General features: G+C 34.2%; 1 protein-coding gene across 5 annotated transcripts in view; it reads right to left on the reverse strand.

Annotated features, from left to right (window-relative positions):
* LOC127839042 (prostaglandin G/H synthase 2-like) overlaps positions 1–19,873 on the reverse strand; it is a 59,321-nt gene that overhangs the window by 27,443 nt on the left and 12,005 nt on the right. Inside the window, exons 1-3 of one of the 5 annotated variants that reach the window (XM_052367194.1) lie at positions 10,646–10,783; positions 9,959–9,978; positions 3,751–3,827 (exon numbers count right to left, since the gene is read on the reverse strand). In XM_052367194.1, the coding sequence (XP_052223154.1) occupies positions 3,751–3,827; positions 9,959–9,960 (79 nt within the window). In that variant the 5' untranslated portion in view covers positions 9,961–9,978; positions 10,646–10,783. The other 4 variants (XM_052367196.1, XM_052367198.1, XM_052367193.1 and 1 more) reach the window with 4 other exon arrangements.

The raw sequence follows: 19,873 nt of genomic DNA on the forward strand, positions 1-19,873 counted from the left end.
TCAAGAAGTTATTTTCTTTTCAGAAACATTATCTCAGATTTAAATGCTTTTAGCAGGTGGACACTTTCTATTGTAAACATGAGGGCCATATATTTTTAATGACCTTAAAGGGACCTTTTAACGTTTTGATAAATTGACAAAATTGACAAAAATGTTTCAGATGTGCAAATTTTGTTTGTAGTTCTGATATTAAATGCAAGGAAGCAGTAATACTAAATTTTTACCATGCTCTAAAATATCCATTTTAATAATGCATCTTTTGATGATTTAAAAACCTGAAAATTAAATTATAAAGCATTACAAACACGAAACAATTGAATTAAATTTGAAGAGTTCTGATGTTATCGTTATATTTTGTGACATTGCGGGGATTGCGTACCCTAGGTATATAATGTATTAAGTACAACACTTACTGTAGAAGCACAGATGGTCGAATGGTTTCAGTGCTAGACTTTTACTCCAAGGGTCAGTGGTTTGAGTCCAGTTGAGGATTACTTTTTTTGTTTCTTTTATTTTATTCTTGTATTTTACTGGAGATATTTAGTTCTTATGTTAACATTTATCAAATTTAAAGCAATTAATTACAAACTACAATGCATGCCAACTTCTGTGAAAAGGACCTTTAATATTTTACAAGAAAGAAATGAATTACTTCCCTGCTAAGGGCAGTTTAACAGATTTTGGCATGTATTGGAGCATGCTTTATATTGATAAATTTAAACATTTGACCTAAAAATCTCCAGTAAAAGAACAAGAATACAATTTAAAACAAGAGGGCCAAGTTGGCCCTTGTTCGCTAACCTGAGAGGAGTCGGTTCATTCAATCTTTACCAAATGTCAAACATGACCTAGATATTGTCCAGACAAACATCCTGGTCAAATTTCATCATTACTTCATCTGCGAGTCATCATCAATGTACCTATGATGTTTCATGATCCTAGGCGTAAGCATTCTTGAGTTATCATCCGGAAACCATTTTTCTAAGTTGAGTCACAGTGACCTTGACAGCCATTGTGTGAATACGTTTTTTGGCACTGTGACCTTGACCTTTGACCTAGTGACCTGAAAATCAATACCGGTCATCTGCGAGTAATGATCAATGTACCTATGAAGTTTCATGAACCTAGGCATAAGCGTTCTTGAGTTATCATCCAGAAACCATTTTACTTTTTCAGGTCACCATGACCTTGACCTTTGACCTAGTGACCTGAAAATCAATAGGGGTCATCTGCGAGTCATGATCATTGTACCTATGAAGTTTCATGATTCTAGGCATAAATGTTCTTGAGTTATCATCCAGAAACCATTTTACTATTTCAGGTCACCGTGACCGTGACCTTTGACCTAGTGACCAGAAAATCAATAGGGGTCATCTTCGAGTCATGATCAATGTACCTATGAAGTTTCATGATCCTAGGCATAAGTGTTCTTGAGTTTCATCTGGAAACGATTTTACTATTTTGGGTCACCATGAACTTGACCTTTGACCTAGTGACCTGAAAATCGATAGCGGTCATCTACGAGTTATGATCAATGTACCTATGAAGTTACATGATCCTATGCCTTAGTCATCTTGAGTTATCATACGGAAACTATTTTACTATTTTGGGTCATCGTGACCTTGACCTTTGACCTAGTGACCTGAAAATCAATAGGGGTTATCTGCGAGTCATGATCAATGTATCTATGAAGTTTCATGATCCTAGGCATAAGCGTTCTTGAGTTATCATCTGGAAACCATTTTACTGCTTTGGATCACCTTGACCTTTGACCTAGTGACCTGAAAATCCATAGGGGTCATCTGCGAGTCATGATCAATGTATCTATGAAGTTTCATGATCCTAGGCATAAGTGTTCTTGAGTTATCATCCGGAAACCATTTTACTATTTCGGGTCATCGTGACCTTGACCTTTGACCTAGTGACCTGAATATTAAAAGGGGAACTGCAAGTCATGATCAATGTACCTATGAAGTTTCATGATCCTTGGCATAAGTGCTCTTGAGTTATCATCGGGAAACCATCTGGTGAACGGACGGACCGACATGAGCAAAACAATATACCCCCTCTTCTTCGAAAGGGGGGGGGGGCATAATGAGAAAACTGCCCCCCTCCCAGCAGCCATGTTATTCAACTGACCGAAACCATTTTTTAACTCAACTCTCATATCAAGGAAACAAATGTTCTGAGCAAATTTCATGAAAATTGGGCCAAAAATTTGACTTCAGCTGTGTTCACATGTTTTCACTATATACATATGGAGAAAAATGCCCCGCCCACTGGCGGCCATGTTTTTTCACCGATCTCGACCATTTTTGAACTCGTCTGAGACATCAATTGAACCAATGTTTTGACCAACTTTCATGATGATTGGGCAAAAATTGTGACTTCTAGAGTGTTTACAAGATTTCTCTATAGCCAAATAAGGAAAACTGCCCCGCCCACTGGCGGCCATGTTTTTTAACGGATCGAAACCACTTTTGAACTCAATCAAGATATCATTAAGACAAACATTTTGACAAAGTTACATGAAGATTGGGCATGAAATGTGACTTCTACAGTGTTTACAAGGTTTTTCTTTTTTTTGACCTAGTGACCTAGTTTTTGACCCTGCACAACCCAGTTTTAAACTCGGCCGAGATTTCATTGGGACAAAGCTTCTGACCAAGTTTCATGAAGATGGAACAAGAAATGTGGCCTCTAGAGTGTTTACGAGCAAATGTTAACGGACGGACGGATGGACATACGACGGACAAAGACCGGTAACAAAAGCTCACCCGAGCAATCAGCTGAGCTAAAAAGGAAAAAAAGTAACCCTCAACAGGGCTTGAACCACTGACCCCTAGAGTCTTGGAGTAAAAAGTATCCCGTCTAGACCACTCGACCATCCATGCTCATGCTTAAAGCGGATGTATGTTTTACCTATATAAGCAATCCTCGTAGTTTCCCATAATATAACGACAACAACAGAACTTTCCAAATTATTCAATCGTTTTGCGTCGCACAACGCTTGATAATTTTCAAGTTTTCAAATTGTCAAAAGATGCATATAAGTGATATTTAAGAGCATGGTAAATGGTCAGGTATAATTACTATTTCCTCAAAAATATAACAAAAATGAAAATTTGCGAATCTGAAACAACTTGTTATATTTTGTCAATTTACCAAAACGTTAAACGACCCCTTTAAATTAGTAGAGCTTGATTGGTCATTGTGGGCTCAGGAACTACTTAAAAGTACCCTGTATACTTATAAGTATACCTTAAAGTACCCAGGGTATGGAAAATAAACATAAAAGTATCCCCAGGCGGGGTGCTTTTAAGCATTTTTTCCATGTCCATGGTGCATTGTAGTTTACTAAAGAGTATGCAGGGTACTTTAACCCTTTCCCACTTAGAAGCTATTAAAGTGAAAATGGAAAACAGCATAAAACCAGAACAGCCTGCGAGCAACTCGCAGTCTGTTCAAGTTTTATGCTGTTTGCTGCTCATCAGTATTTAAGGGTTGGAACTGAAACCTTTAAAACTTGGATATAGTAAGAAAGGCCTTGAATTAAATGTTACTTTCTTAGGGACTACAAATGCCTTTAAATACATATCTAAGTGGTAAAGGGTTAACGCAGAACCTTAGCTGACAACGGCCTATTGAGCCTAACAAGATTGCACAATTTTTCGGAAGATGTTCTTAGCTTCTTGGCAATTTTTTTAAATAAAATTCTTCACAGGGAAGACAAATAATAAAATAACTTACCTCCGTAAGTGAAACATGGCCGCTGTGCTAGCAGTAGTACGACTATCCACACAAATAACTGGTTCATCACGCAATTCCTGAAAAAGACAAATGTCAAATATTAACTAATGCATAACCAGTCACAACCAATAAAGGTAATTAAATTATAATCACATAATATTATAACGCAGCAGCAAAATAAAGTAGAATTTTTGTTCATTTAGAGTTTAAAATTATGTTTCAACGTTGAGTCAATTCAGTTGTTATATATCTTATATTCAATATATACGATGTTTTATTGTGAGACAATAAGACAGTAGTTGCAAAGGTAAAAACAAAATATATGTTTCAAGCAGCAAGCTAATTTATTACAGAGGTATACAGCATTTTTCATGTTTAACCCTTTCAGTGCGGGAACCGGATTTTGAAGGCCTTTGCAAACAGTTTGGATCCAGATGAGACGCCACAGAACGTGGCGTCTCATCAGGATCCAAACTGTTTGCTATTCTGATAATATTATTTGAAAAAAATCGAAGAAAATGCTAATTTTAGAAATTAAGCAGACAACATTTTAGCAGACAACAAATTTCCCAGCATGCAAAGGGTTAAGGGTATCTATTCACAGATTGATTGATTAACAATTTTGAAAATGCTTTTCACATAATATCCACCAATAAAAAAGAGTATATCCAGAAAGCACAGAATTACAATATTGAGATCAATTCTCATAACCCATTAACAGATAAAATTAAATATTTTATCCTTGGTCTATAGACTTTATTGGCTGACCTTGCAATTTCGCTGGTGAGCACAAAGAGGAGAAAGGGTAATATACATGTTAATATTTTAGGCCCTATACCCCAAAGATACTGTAACTTATTAACATCATATATAAAACATGAAAATTAGCCCAAACTCATACAGTGTATCCAAAGAAAAAGATTACTATTTATTATCCAAAGCATGTACTGTAATATAATGCAAATAATGAGGAAATTCCTCAATTCCTTTTACTTTTATGGGGAGGGGAGTTGATAAAAAACACAATACTAATGGTTATGTACACATGATGGTGTGATAGTTAAAATTCATGAAATTATGTTTGATAGTAAATTACTTTTTCTCTGTCAATTGCCTTTGATATTGTGACCATAAAATTACACCTACAGAAAACCACTTTTGCACTTAAAAGTGATCTTTTCACAGGTTTTGGCATGTATTGAAGTTTTTCAATAAATGAATTACATTGATAAATGTAAACATTGGATGTAACAAGATCTAGTAAAAAAAAAAGATTAAAGAAAGAAACAAGAAATGTGTCCACATGACACGGATGCCCCCAACTGTAACTTTGTCACTACATAAAAGCATAACAGTTTTACTGTGTAAATGTTTTTGAGATATACATCGCCTTTATTTTATTAAACTATTAGTTTGCTGCATAACAGGTGTTCAATATATAAATTTTATTTCATCTGCTGCAGTTTGTAGATGTTCGAACTTGGCCTTATTGCCAGACATTATCTAGATAAAACTTGTGACCAAGTTTGGTGAAGATCGGATGAAAACTACTTGAATTAGAGAGCGGACACCATGCTGAATGTTTAAAACGCACTAAGTGACCCCATGACCTTGGTTTTGGCCTAACATGGCCTATGTTCAAACTTGGCCTAGGGATCATCTAGATAAAACTTGTGACCAAGTTTGGTGAAGATCGGATGAAAACTACTTGAATTAGAGAACTGATACCATGCGGAATGTTTAAAACTCACTAAGTGACCCCGTTACCTAGATTTTGGACCGACATGGCCCATGTTTGAACAGGGCGAAGACATTATCTAGATACAACTTCTGACCAAGTTTGGGGAAGATCGGATGAAAACTACTTGAATTAGAGAGCGGCCACAAAAAGTGTGACGGACGGACGGACGGACACAGACAGACAGACAGACAGACAGACAGACTGACCGACTGACCGACCAACGGACAGTGCGAAAACTATATGATGCCCGTACGGGGCATAAAAAGAGTAACCCTCAACTCAATTTAAACAAGTAACTTTAAACTCGGCTCGAACCACTGACCCCTGAAGTAAACGATTGACCACTGGGCCATCCATGCTCATACAAGAAATGATGAATTTTATACTTTATATATGCAATTCTGGTAGTGTCACAAAATATAACGACAACAACATAACTCTCCAAATTATTTAATCGTTTCCTGTTGCAACGCTTTATAGTTTTCAGGTTTTTAATTTGTCAAAAGATGCATATAATAGATATTTTAGAGAATGGTAAATGTTCAGTATTACTGTTTCCTCACAAATATCATAACTTCAACACACATTTGCGAATCTGAAACATTTTTTTAATTTTGCCAATTTACCTAAACGCAGAAAGGTCCCCTTAAAGGGGTCTTTTCACATATTTTGGCATGTTTTGAAGTTTGTCATTAAATGCTTTATATTGATAAATATAAACATTGGATCTTAAAAGCTCCAGTAAAAATCAAGAATAAAATTAAAACAAGGAAGAAAAAGTAGCTGGTACCAGGGCTCGAACCAGTGACCCCCGGAGTCCTGGAGTTAGTCTGAAGTAAAAGCGCATTAGCCCTCTCGGCTATTCCGCCGAGTATACACAAAATAAGTATTTTATACCTTATATAAGCAATCTTCGTAGTTTCGTAAATTTAAACGACAACAAGAGAACTCTCCAAATTATTCAATCGTTTCGCGTTGCAACGCTTTATAATTTTTAGGTTTTCAAATCGTCAAAAGAAACATATAATGGCTATATTGGACTATGGTAAATGTTCAGTAATACTGTTTCCTCACAAAATATCATAACTAAAACAAAAAAATTCGAATCTGAAACAACTTTTTTCAATTTTGTCAATTTACCAAACCGTGAAAAGATCCCTTTAAGGCCCAAATATTTACAAGTGTAATTTTTATTGATTACCATTAGTGTTAGGAAAAAATAGAAATGTAAGAAACACTTATTTCATGAAAATTAAAAATATAATAAGAATTAAAAGAAGGGCTGTTTGTAAAACATGCATGCCCCCCATACGGGCTCTCAGTTGTAGTGACAGCCATTGTGTGAATATGTTTTTTGTCACAGTGACCTTGACCTGTGACCTAGTGACCTGAAATTCAATAGGGGTCATCTTCGAGTCATGATCAATGTACCTATGAAGTTTCATGATCCTAGCCATAAGCGTTCTTGAGTAATCATCGAGAAACCATTTTACTATTTCGGGTCACCGTGACCTTGACCTTTGACCTAGTGACCTGAAAATCAATAGGGGTTATCTGCCAGTCATGATTAATGTACCTATGAAGTTTCATGATCCTAGCCATAAGCGTTCTTGAGTTATCATCCAGAAACCATTTTACTATTTTGGGTCACCGTGACCTTGACCTTTGACCTAGTGACCTGAAAATCAATAGGGGTCATCTGCGAGTCATGATCAATGTACCTATGAAGTTTCATGATCCTAGGCCTAAGCTTTCTTGAGTTATCATCCGGAAACCATTTTACTATTTCGGGTCACCATGACCTTGACCTTTGACCTAGTGACCTGAAAATCAATAGGGGTCATCTGCAAGTCATGATCAATCTATCTATAAAGTTTCATAATCCTACACCTTAGCGTTATTGAGTTATCATCCGGAAACCATTTTACTATTTCGGGTCACCGTGACCTTGACCTTGTGACCTGAAAATCAATAGGGGTCATCTGCGAGTCATGATCAATCTACCTATCAAGTTTCATGATCCTAGGCATAAGCGTTCTTGAGTTATCATCTGGAAACCATTTTACTATTTCGGGTCAACGTGACCTTGACCTTTGACCTAGTGACCTCATAATCAATAGGGGTCATCTGCGAGTCATGATCAATGTACCTATGAAGTTTCATGATCCTAGGCCCAAGCGTTCTTGAGTTATCATCTGACAACCACCTGGTGGACGGACCGACAGACCGACAGACCGACATAAGCAAAGCAATATACCCCCTCTTCTTCGAAGGGGGGCATAATAAATGTTATTTAAACAAGATGTGTTTGTGGAACCCATATATTTGACCTTTGACCTTTAAGGATGACCTTAATCTTGACCTTTCACCACTCAAAATGTGCAGCTCCATGAGATACACATGCCAAATATCAAGTTGCTATCTTCAATACTGCAAAAGTTATGGCCAATGTTACAGTTTGACACAAACAAACCAACAAAGCAACAAACCAACAGACAGGGCAAAAACAATATGTCCCCTGCAGTATAGACTGGGGGACATAAAAATTACTAAATCACTGGTTAAATAAAACAAAATCATAATCATAAAGTTAAAACATAAAATTAACATGTTATTTAAATATTTTTAATGATAAGGAATAATGTGTGATGTATAAATTATGAATAAGTTGTTGTAATTTTCACCAGTGTTCATCAATGAAACGTGCATGTTCATTGTACGTATGACCTCATAAAAAAAATGTCAAAACTTAAATTTTGCTGAAGGATACATTATTGAATAAACAAATATTTTTCATTAACATTTGATAAATTTTTATATTTCTGGACAACAAGCCCTAAAATAAAATGTTTTAGAAAATGTAAGCTAAATATACAAAATATTTACCTCAGATGACATTAGATTTTGTCCATTTCAACATAAACCATCTTTTCTAAATCAGATTATTTTGCCGACATATTTTTATACATCTTAATGGCTGACACAAACTACCTTTTGTATTTCCATTATTCGCATTAACTGACCATTATGAATGTTTTACGATATAAATGTGATACTTAAATAACACTTACCACCCATCTTTTACACACGTTGCTTCATGCATAACAACGATTTCCATTTCCAAAATTACTTTCAACATACTATTGATAAAAATTTCCTTTAAGATTTTAACATACCGGTATATAGAATAATAAGAACAAACATAACGCATAAAAGTACTGGCAATAAAGCTGTTAAAAATACCATTCAAATAATAAATTCCATATCAAACCAGAAACTTGCCTGAAGTAACATAAATAAGAAAACTGTTTACTTGTCTAAGCCATAAATACCGTTGTAATACTTTTTTGAGCACTCCCTTCATGTTTCTAGTCTTGTCTTTCAATTGGCTATATTTTGATTTGCTCATAATTCGCAAGCAAATCAATCAATTTGTGATAAATTGGGTTTTCAAAGAAAAACAAATAAGGATAACAAACAATCCTTCTCATTTGGAAGCCGGATGAACAATTTTACCTAAATAAATTGTTATTCTAATTGATGCAAAATATAAAACACTTAAGTTTGTCTAAACAATAAATTTCCAGTAACATTGAATAATGAACTACGAACAATCACAAATCAGCATATTATCTATAGGTACATTTAACAGTTGATATCTGATTGAAAACAATTTGAGCGAACAGGTTAAAAAATGTGTTTGATTCAGGTCACTTGACATTATAGCCTTAACAAATGCCTAGACCCTTTTTTTCAAATATCTTTTACGTTTTTATTTTATCTTTCAAATAAATAAGCTTTAAAAAAATATTTTTTATAAGGATATTTACTTATAATCAATGTTAAGAATATAACCGGTAAGTTTGTTAGCATTTAAGTTCATTAAGTGTATTATTTTTCCAATAATGCAAGATAATTGGCTATTCACTCAATGCAAAGTAATTAAGTAACCTCCAACTACATTTCACTCATATTTGCTTCTTAATTAATTGACCATGGGGGGTTAGGTTAGAAAAAATGTTTTATTCAGAAATAATTTTTTTAAATTCTAATGGAAATTCAACCAATGAGTGACCCTTTATTTAAACTGATACATGCATGTGGATTATGCCTTGTTTTATTTACTATTACTTGTTTGCCTTTGTTGTTTTCAAATTGCTGCCATTAAACGCCATCAGATAATTGCTGCAACAGACCTAATTTGAGATCTTATGTTAAGATGACAGAAATATGGTTGGTTATGAGTTGGCTAATTAATATTTTTAAATGACATTTGGTAAGCCAGTTTTCAAATGGTATATAATGACCTGACAATGGAAAACATAAATTGGGTTCTGCTTTTAACCTGATGTTTTTGCATCTGTAACCTGAACACTAAATTGTTTTCTTTGCCTTAACACAAAAGCATGCATGGCGTGATGTCCTCAAGGATAATCAGTATATCAGTGAATGAAGAAATAAACTCACATTTATTGCAGCAGTTTAGACTGAAATTACAAGAGTCACTATTATAACAGCAAAACAAACCATGTATGAAACACATAGGAAAATCACCACTAAACATCCTATTGAAGGCTCTAATTTGACATTAGACTGAACCCCAATTTAATTCTGTTGTTAATAAAAAAATTAAAACAATGACGCATACAAAAATTGTTTTTAACTTTGCTTTTTTTTGGTTTATTAAAGTCTCTTTTTCATTTATAAAATATTTTTGGTTCAAATTAACAGCTGAGTAATGCAATGTTTTATACATAATTAAGCTTTTGTCTATTTTTTTTTTACAATTTATACAATTTTTATTTGACCATATCAAGTTATATTTATATGCCTTAAGTTTTATTTGTATGCATCATATCAAAATATTATTCAAATTGTAAAGGTTTATATCTTAAAATTGTAATTGTTTGTTGCTTTTTTTTTTTTTGCATTGCATGTTTAACATATTTTTCATTTATTTAAACTTTAATAAAAAATTTGGAAAACATAAAATTGCAAAAGAACATGGTAAATAAACACCTGTTTGCAAATAAGATCCTTAATCAATTACACCTTTTTACCCAAACAATGTCATAACAATTGTACTTAGACTCCTAAAGTATGATATTATTATATGTATATATGATTGATAAACAAAACTAGATTTAACCATACCTGGTCACAGTATAATCAGTCTCTATAAAAATGAAATCACAAATCAGAAAGCCACTAAAAATGTTCACAAGTATGTGAAAGTTATTACAAATTATTTATCACATTACCGTTTCAACACAAGTATTTAAACTTTGTACCTTCATTTTCTTTCAATTAAGATAGCCCTTTATATACGGTATTTACAGATGACGATGATTCAACATTCCACCGTTTCCGGGCTTAATGCCGACGCAAGAGACTCTGTTTAGAGTGTGGGGTGCTCCAATATTATTGCTAAACAAAAACAAACGCCCCTTTTCCACTACAGTAGACACGTATTACACCTTTTACAACATTACCGTATACTACCCAAGAAAATATAAGGCATTTAATAAATTCTTAAAACAAGTAAAATTGCCTTAAAATGTACTGAAGCATGTTTGCATTTGATTTTATATCTTATCTGAAAAACACCTCATAGTGACTGCAGATATAAATTATAAAACAAATTTGCCGTAGTTTGACAAAGTCATGAATAGCAAATAGTTTATAAATATGGCACAGAAACATTTTATTATTTATAATGCCTATAATTTGCAACAATTGTGTTTCATCACTGGCCTTAAATAACAATTTGAACTGCATCATGCGAAAATGGGTCTTATACTACATGCAGCTACTAGCTCTTTAATCTGCTGTTCACAAGTTTTTGATTCTTGGTCTGACATGCAATAAACCGGTCCTGACCAGTTTAGAGACTGCAGCGAATGGTATATCACACCTAATGGATAAGAATGTCATTAGGTTGTGTTAGCATGTGCACTGTGTAATCGATTTCATGACATGGGAATTTTAGCAGACAGAATCAAACCAACTGTTTGGGATTTTCAATCGGTCTTTCACGACCCCAAAACCGAAACAAATATGATCCCTGCCAGCTAGCTTAGCACCCGACCAGCCTGTGCATTCACACAGTCTGGTCAGGAGCTGCACTGACCGCTTATGAGACAACAAAGCCTTGAATGACTTCATAGCTGACAGGGTAGCTCTGCATGCTGTTCTCAATTTACACTGGACGCATATGACATAAGACCCGTTTTCGCATGATGCTGTTCATTTATAATCGACAAAATGCAAGAAATAAGGTAAATGAATCTGTTTTGTACAAACAATTTTTTTTTCACGCCATGAATTTATGACCAATAAATGTTGATAAAGTCTCAGGCTTGATTACAAATTTGACTGTAATAAAAAATATAAAAGACTGGGTGCATAAATATTGTATGTGATGAAAATTTCTATATTGGATACAACCATTTCTAGTTGCTGAACCACTAGCCTTTATTGGAAAGAAATGCAATTACAGATATAAATACATTGAAAGAGATAGACAAAATTAACAGCCTCAAATTCCCATTTGTCTTCTATGGTTGACTGCAGCGGTAATTGGAAATAATTTCATGGGTAAGACCTGCCCAAATACTCTCCTTGGCAAATCTGTTATTAATGAGGGGACATGCACTTGAAGATTTGATTAGATTATCATCACAAACAAGTTGCATCATTTACAAAAAAAGCACAGCACGCAATTTCATTGAAATTCAAATTCCCTGGTAAAGGTGCAGAAATGAAAAGGTCTGACTAATTGCAATACAATACCTGTTTATTGGTATCCTTAAAAAAGGCTTACCATTCAATATGACTCAAGCCAATCAAATTGAAGGTAGATTTGGAGGTATAATAGTGCAGCGTTTTTCATCTGGATGAAGTTAGTGCCGAAAAATGGTACTAGTCTCAATAAGATTTATTTTCATTTTCCTGTTTTGAAGATAAATTTGTCCAAATATGAGAAGAAAAATTAATTTCAAAAGAAAGCGTTTATTTGATGCACAGGATGGTGACTCAGTTTCAGGCACTGTAATTTACATGCACCTGTAATATTGAGTGCAAAGGTTTGTGGCCAGGAGTTAATAAAGTTCACCACCTATTAAAATGTGTATGTGATATAAATTGCAGCCAATGCAATTTGTACTGCATGCATGGCAGATGTGTTATGCAACGCATCCAATTGTTTCAGACTTTCAATCCAGTGACGTCGAGTTAAAACTCAATGTTTTACTTCAGCAATGAAACAGACAATGTGAAAATAATTGCAATGGTATAAAAAAAAACTGTAGTGATACATAATGTACATTAACTGAGGGATTAATTGCAAATCAAGAGCATTGATTGGTTGAGGTCAAATGATTATGTTTTTTCACACAGGTTAACTAATTGAGAAAGTAAAATGATCATATGCAAACTGTTCACAAACAAAGTTGCAGACATGATCGTCAGCAAAGTGTGTCCATTGTGAATCACAGGTGGTTAGCGTGTGGCTATGATATTAATTAGTGAAAACATCATTTTGAATGATAAATAATCATATTATAACGAAAAATTAACTTTTCTGAAAAAAAAATATTTCACTATCAAATATAACTTTTCTGAAAAAAAAATATTTCACTATCAAATATATATATATATTTGATAGTGAAATATTTTTTTTTCAGAAAAGTTAATTTTTCGTTATAATATGATTATTTATCATTCAAAAGGATGTTTCACTAATTAATATCATAGCCACACGCTACCCACCTGTGTTGTGAATAACCAATATTCTCCAAAATTACAATATGCATAATTATCAAAGCATGCTTAGATGTTCTCAATATTACAAGAACATCTACGGTAAATGCCAGGATATCTTGAAGAGGTTGAAGTATTTACAACCATAGTGTCTGAATGAGTTATCTGCCCTATGTTGACAGGTGACTGCATTTCCTACATCTCTGCCTAATTAACCTTTCTTGAGCAAATATGAGACTACCCTATCCTGGTCACTATCTACTGCCATTGAATGGGTTACAGATTATTTATAATCTGCTTTGATCTGTGCTTAAAATTCCTTAGAACCTTTCAATATAATTTTGCTAAAATTTAGTTTATTATTATCTGGTCTTTAAGACATTTTAAAACCCCAAACAAAGAGTAGGCTCTTCATTAAGAATATTAATATTTAACAAATAAGAAAGTGGATGACCAACATTTCATTAAACAGTGTTTTTTATTCAACACCGCCCTGTCAACCCAACCCTTCACTCCAACACAACACCTCATGTCAAATATCTTCACAGTGCATTATTATAAAGACTGATGCTATAAAATTCTAAATTCATAAATATTACGTTTGGGTTTGTCACCATGGTGATACTTTGTGTTACTTTGCTTCATATTATGTTACTTTGCTTCTTGCATAGTTTGCTTGCCATTTTGATAGAACTCAAGATAATGGATGCATTTACCTTTACATTTCATGTATAGTTTCATCCAAGTTTTATTGGGAGCTACATGATTCTCTAAAGCACATATGGGCAATGATCTGGCTTATAAAAATATTGGCTCGTTCCTTAAATTCCTTAAATATCAATAAACATAAATATAAATCAACTGCAAACAGTGCAGAAATGCTCAGCACTTCATTCTCCTAATGAGCCATCCTCTGTTTATTCATTTGATCCAGGCTTAATCCAGGCATGTGCAAACATTAAAGGCCTTTTTAAATAGTTTAGTACTATTTTGGAATGTGATTGCGTCACATGATAAGGGCTACAATAAAAATGTTACTTTCTGAGGCTAGATGAGACTTTCCCAAACAAAAATATCAATGACACTTAACCCTTTCCCTCTCAGAAGCAAAGTGAACATGTGCAAACAGCATAAAAGCAGAACAGCCTACGAGTAACTCACAGTCTGTTCTGCTTTTACGCTGTTTGCTGCTCATCAGTAACTAAGGGTTGAAATTGAAGCCTTTAAAACTTGAACCTAATAAGAAATGTATTTAATTGAATTAATCTTTCTAAGGGCCCAGTCTCACTATGATGGCGGTCGAGCCCCTGTGCGTGATCTGGGCTCTGCCGGGATGAACCAGGGCTCCACCGTGGACAACCAGCATGAACCGGGAATGACCAGGGACAATCCCGGCTCCACTGGGAAAGTATTAAAATGTTAAATACCTCCGGGATAAACCGGGAGTCAATGGGCAGGACCGGCAACGACAGGCGCAGCACTAGGAACAACCGGGACAACACCAGGAAGAACCCGGGATTGCACCGAAGCTCCACCAGGGCCCATACAGAAACCAGCAGAGCTACAGCAACGCCCCGGTTGTCACCTGTGGAGCCCCGGTGAATGGTATTGCTACGGTACATCGGTAAACCGGCGCTTTGCCGGGACGCCACCAGCATTCACTGGTGCTCCGCCTGGGCATTACCAGCGACGACCAGGGTAAAGTTCCGGTGGAGTAATGGTATGCCGGGGCTCTGCCAGGATTCTTCCAGCTTTCACTGGGGCTCCGGCGACAACCGTGGCTCTGCTGGGGCTTCACCGAAATAAACCGTAGCTAGTCCTGGGTTAACCGGGACTCTGCCGGGTTTTTGATCTGCTTCAACCAGGGTGGCACCGGGAAATAGTGTGACCGCGCTAAAAAATTTCTACACATCATCCCGGTTCTCGCCAGTCAACTGGCGTAAGCAAACTGGGATGGACCGGGGCTCTAACGACAATAGTGAGACTTGGGCTTAAGGGACTACAAATGCGTAAAAATATGTATCTAAGTGGGAAACGGTTAAGGACTGCTTTATCTGATATTTTGCTTCGTCAAAAAAAAACTGGTTGCTACAGAGTGTGAACAAGAACATTAGAAAATGTCTCCATGAAAGATCAACATACCAGAATGACTTGACAAAATGCACATAACCCATTGCAAGGGAAGCTACCAGTACCTACAAATGTGATTAAAATTGGTTCATTACTTAACTCTTTCAGTGCGGGAACCGAATTTTGAAGGCCTTTGCAAACAGTTTGAATCCAGATGAGACGCCACAGAACGTGGCGTCTCATCTGGATCCAAACTGTTTGCTATTCTGATAGTATTCTTGGAAAAAAAAATCGTAGAAAATGCTAATTATAGAAATTCAACAGACGACATTTTAGCAGACGACAAATTTTTCAAAGATCTTAAAGGGATCTTTTCACGCTTTGGTAAATTGACAAAATTGAAAAAAGTTGTTTCAGATTCGCAAATTTTCGTTTTAGTTATGATATTTGTGAGGAAACAGTAATACTGAACATTTACCATAGTCTAATATAGCCATTATATGCATCTTTTGACGATTTTAAAACCTAAAAATTATAAAGCGTTGCAACGCGAAACGATTGAATAATTTGGAGAGTTCTGTTTTTGTCGTTAAATTTTGTGAAACTACGAAGATTGCTTATATAAGGTATAAAATACGACAAGTATGTGTACACGGCGGAATAGCTCAGTAGGCTAAAGCGTTTTTACTTCATGACTCTGGCAGGACTCCAGGGGTCACTGGTTCGAAACCTGCTCAGGGCAATGTTCTTTTCCTTTTTGTAATTTTATTCTTGATTTTTTACTGGAGCTTTTACGATCCAATGTTTACAATTATCAATATAAAGCATTTAATGAATAAGTTAAAAAATGCCAAAATCTGTGAAAAGGCCCCTTTAAATGGTAATGAAAATGCCCTTTTGTTAACAAAAGTACAATAACATCCTGATTAGCCATTGAAGAAAATGATTTGATAATGTGCACATAATCATCTTATAAGGATGCTGCACTGAAGAGTTCTTCATATTTGGATCATAATTAGGCTAAAAAAATTAACTGTTCCTTAAGCAACGCATTAAATAACCCTATACTTATGACTGCCTTACTGTAATACTGTACAGTTCTCATTAATTAAGAGAGCTATTTTGTAGGCATGATGACCTTTAAGACACACATAATATGAACCTTCATGTACCTATCCTTCTTTTGCTGTAATATTGCCACAAACAAGCATATTTTTAAGCTCAAGTTGCCTTAAGATTAATACAGTGTCGGCACACATTTTGTCATGTTTTGCAATAGACACAGAGATTTCTTAGCTCATTAAAGATGTTTCTTATCTCTGTATATTAAAATGCATTCATCATTTACCTATTTTTATATTGCTACTTTATTAATAAAATTTGTTATTTTTATGATATGTGAACAATAAACAAAAAAATGTTCCATTTGTGAACAAATCTGTTTGGTACCAAAAATGATCAATATAGTAATTATTATATTAAATTAAAGGGGCCTTTTCACAGATTTTGGTATGTATTGATGTTTGTCATTAAATGCTTTATATTGATAAATGTAAGCATTGGATCCCATTAAATCTAAAAAGCTCCATTAAAAAAAACAATAATAAAATTAAAGAAAGAAAAAAAGTAAACTGGAACTGGACTCAAACCACTGACCCCTGGAGTAAAAGTCTATCGCTTACCCCTGCAAAAATTTGTTCAAGAAATTGTAACGGTTCTGGAACTGTTCTAGAACATCAAGAACAGTTCTAGAAGTTCCATATTCGCATTCTGGAATTTGTGTTCTGGAATTGTTCCAGAACAGTTTTCTAGAATAATTCCAGAACATTTGTGGAACTAGGCTTGGTTCTGAAATTGTCCCAATAATATACAAGTACATTTTTAGAACATTTCAAGGACATAATAAGTTCAATAACTGTCTAAAAATGTTCTAAAATGTAGTTCTAGAACACATTTAGAACTCTTTAAGAACCAGTTAGTTCTACAAAAGTTCTAATGTGTAATAAGAACACATACAGAACAGGTCTAGAACCAAGGTCTAGGATTGTTTTACAATTGTTCTACATATTTAAAATAAACTAATTCAGACAATGATAATTTGACTTCAATTTCAAATTTGTAAGTTCTACAAAAGTTCTAATGGGTAATAAGAACACATATAGAACAGGTCTAGAACCAAGGCCTACAATTGTTCTACAATTGTTCTACATATTTAAAATAAATATGTGTAACAGTGTGATATTACCTCCCTTTAACATGTTCTTTCTTAGATTAATTATACTTTTTCTTAGATTAATTATACATATTGTTTATATAAAATGTTGGTGTGAACAACAGTATACTTATTTTCTAATTGTGTAACTATTTGAAGTATATTGTTGTAGATAAATAAAGTTGATATATTTTCTTATATAAACTTTATTAAATAATATAGTTAAGATCAATCATCCCACCAGTTGGGCAAGGTTACGTCAGGTTATTCCTGATGAGTAGTTCGCACTTACAAGTTATCAAGGGAACAATGTCCTAGAACTGTTCTGGAACATTTGTTCCAGATTTTCTAGAAACAAACCTTCAGAACTGTTCTAAAACATTTCTAGAATTGCACTGGAACACACGGACTAGAACTGTTCTGAAATAATACTGAAAATCTTCTAGAATTTTTAAGGAACAGTTGTTGAACGTTAAATGGGAATAATTTCTAGAACAATTGTTCTAAAACAGTTCTGGAAATTCATACAAGAACAATTCTGGAATAGTTCTAGAACAATGGTTCCAGAATTTTTCTAGAACAAACCTTCAGAACTGTTTTAGAACTATTTGTTCTACAAATCATTCTCATTTAACGTTCAACAACTGTTCTTTAATAATTCTAGACCATTTTAAGGATGATTCCAGAACACTTCTAGTCATTTGTTCCAGTACGATTCTATAAATTTTAGAGAACAGTTCTAAAACGTTTCGCAGGGGTACACCACTCGGCCATCTGCGCTGATACAATCACCGATGTATTTTATACTTAATAAAAGCAACCCTCGTAGTATCACAAAATATAATGATAACAACAAAACTCTCTAAATTATTCAATCGTTTAGCGTTGCAACGCTTTATAATTTTCAGGTTTTTAAATCGTCAAAAGATGCATATAATGATTATTTTAGAGCATGTTCAATGTTAACCCTTTGCATGCTGGGAAATTTGTCGTCTGCTAAAATGTCGTCTGCAGAATTTCTAAAATTAGCATTTTCTTCTATTTTTTTCAAAGAAAACTATCAGAATAGCAAACAGTTTGGATCCTGATGAGACGCCACGTTCTGTGGCGTCTCATCTGGATTCAAACTGTTTGCAAAGGCCTTTAAAATTCGGTTCCCGCACTGAAAGGGTTAAGTATTACTGTTACCTCACAAATATCATAACAACAACGAAAATTTGCGAATCTGAAACAATTTTTTTCAATTTTGTCAATTTACCAAAACGTGAAAAGGCCCCTTTAAGCGTCAATAATTACTAATTAAAAAATGTACAAACCTTTTAGTTCCAAATGTGTTTTGTTAAATAACTTGTTTGTAGCTGTAATAATAATGTACAACAACATAACTTTAATACTAACAGATATTTTATACTCCCTATGTTGACGCCCCCATATTTGACCATCAGTTAAGAATAAATTTATTGATTTGCATATAAAAGAACAATCAGCAATTTGGTAATTATCATATATGAAAATAAATTGTTATTCTGCCCTAAGGGCAAGCCATTTCTTTGATGATATAGACAAAGAAATACATACAAAAGCGAGGAATTTTATGTGTCTATGTGACCAATAAACCAACCCACAGCATATTTACAGGATCCCAGCCTGTTAATGTTGTTATTCAAGTAGTAATATGTCTCAAGGGCATTCCAAAATTTATGATGATGCCTAAAACCCATTAAAAAGGGAGTCATTTTATTGTTAAAAGAGTTGCACATTGTGTATCAGTAATGGACAACAATCCTTATCAGTAATTGACAACAATAAAAATAACAATATACTGATGCTAATCCCAGTAAAATTAAAAGCCAAGGAACTCTAACATTTATTAGTCATGCTTGTAACCTACCAGGTAATAATCCATATAAAGCTAATTTGTGATATTTGTAATATCTCACTTAGTACGACAAGTAGAAAAGTAAGTACACCAACCTGCATTATGATTTCTTTGTTTTATTCATTCCCGTCACAACTACCTACCAGGTAAGAATTTGTAAAAAAGCTATTTTGTGTTATTTTTAATGTCTCGCTTGATATGACACATAGAAAAGTAACTACACCAACATGCATTATGCTTTCTTTTTTCTTTTCAATTATGTCACAGTCACAATAAAGATTTTGTCATGTAGAGATTGTTATGAGGGTACAATAAGTAATAAAGTGATAAGTTTTGTAGCTATATAATTACATATTTACAGGTAATAAAAAAAAGATCAATCATAAACATAAATATTAGCATAATTAACTGCATCATTTAAAAAAGAAAGTATTGTTTAAACCATCTATTTAAGAGGTCA

The sequence above is a fragment of the Dreissena polymorpha genome, chromosome 7 (assembly GCF_020536995.1).
Source record: "Dreissena polymorpha isolate Duluth1 chromosome 7, UMN_Dpol_1.0, whole genome shotgun sequence".
Classification (NCBI taxonomy): domain Eukaryota; kingdom Metazoa; phylum Mollusca; class Bivalvia; order Myida; family Dreissenidae; genus Dreissena; species Dreissena polymorpha.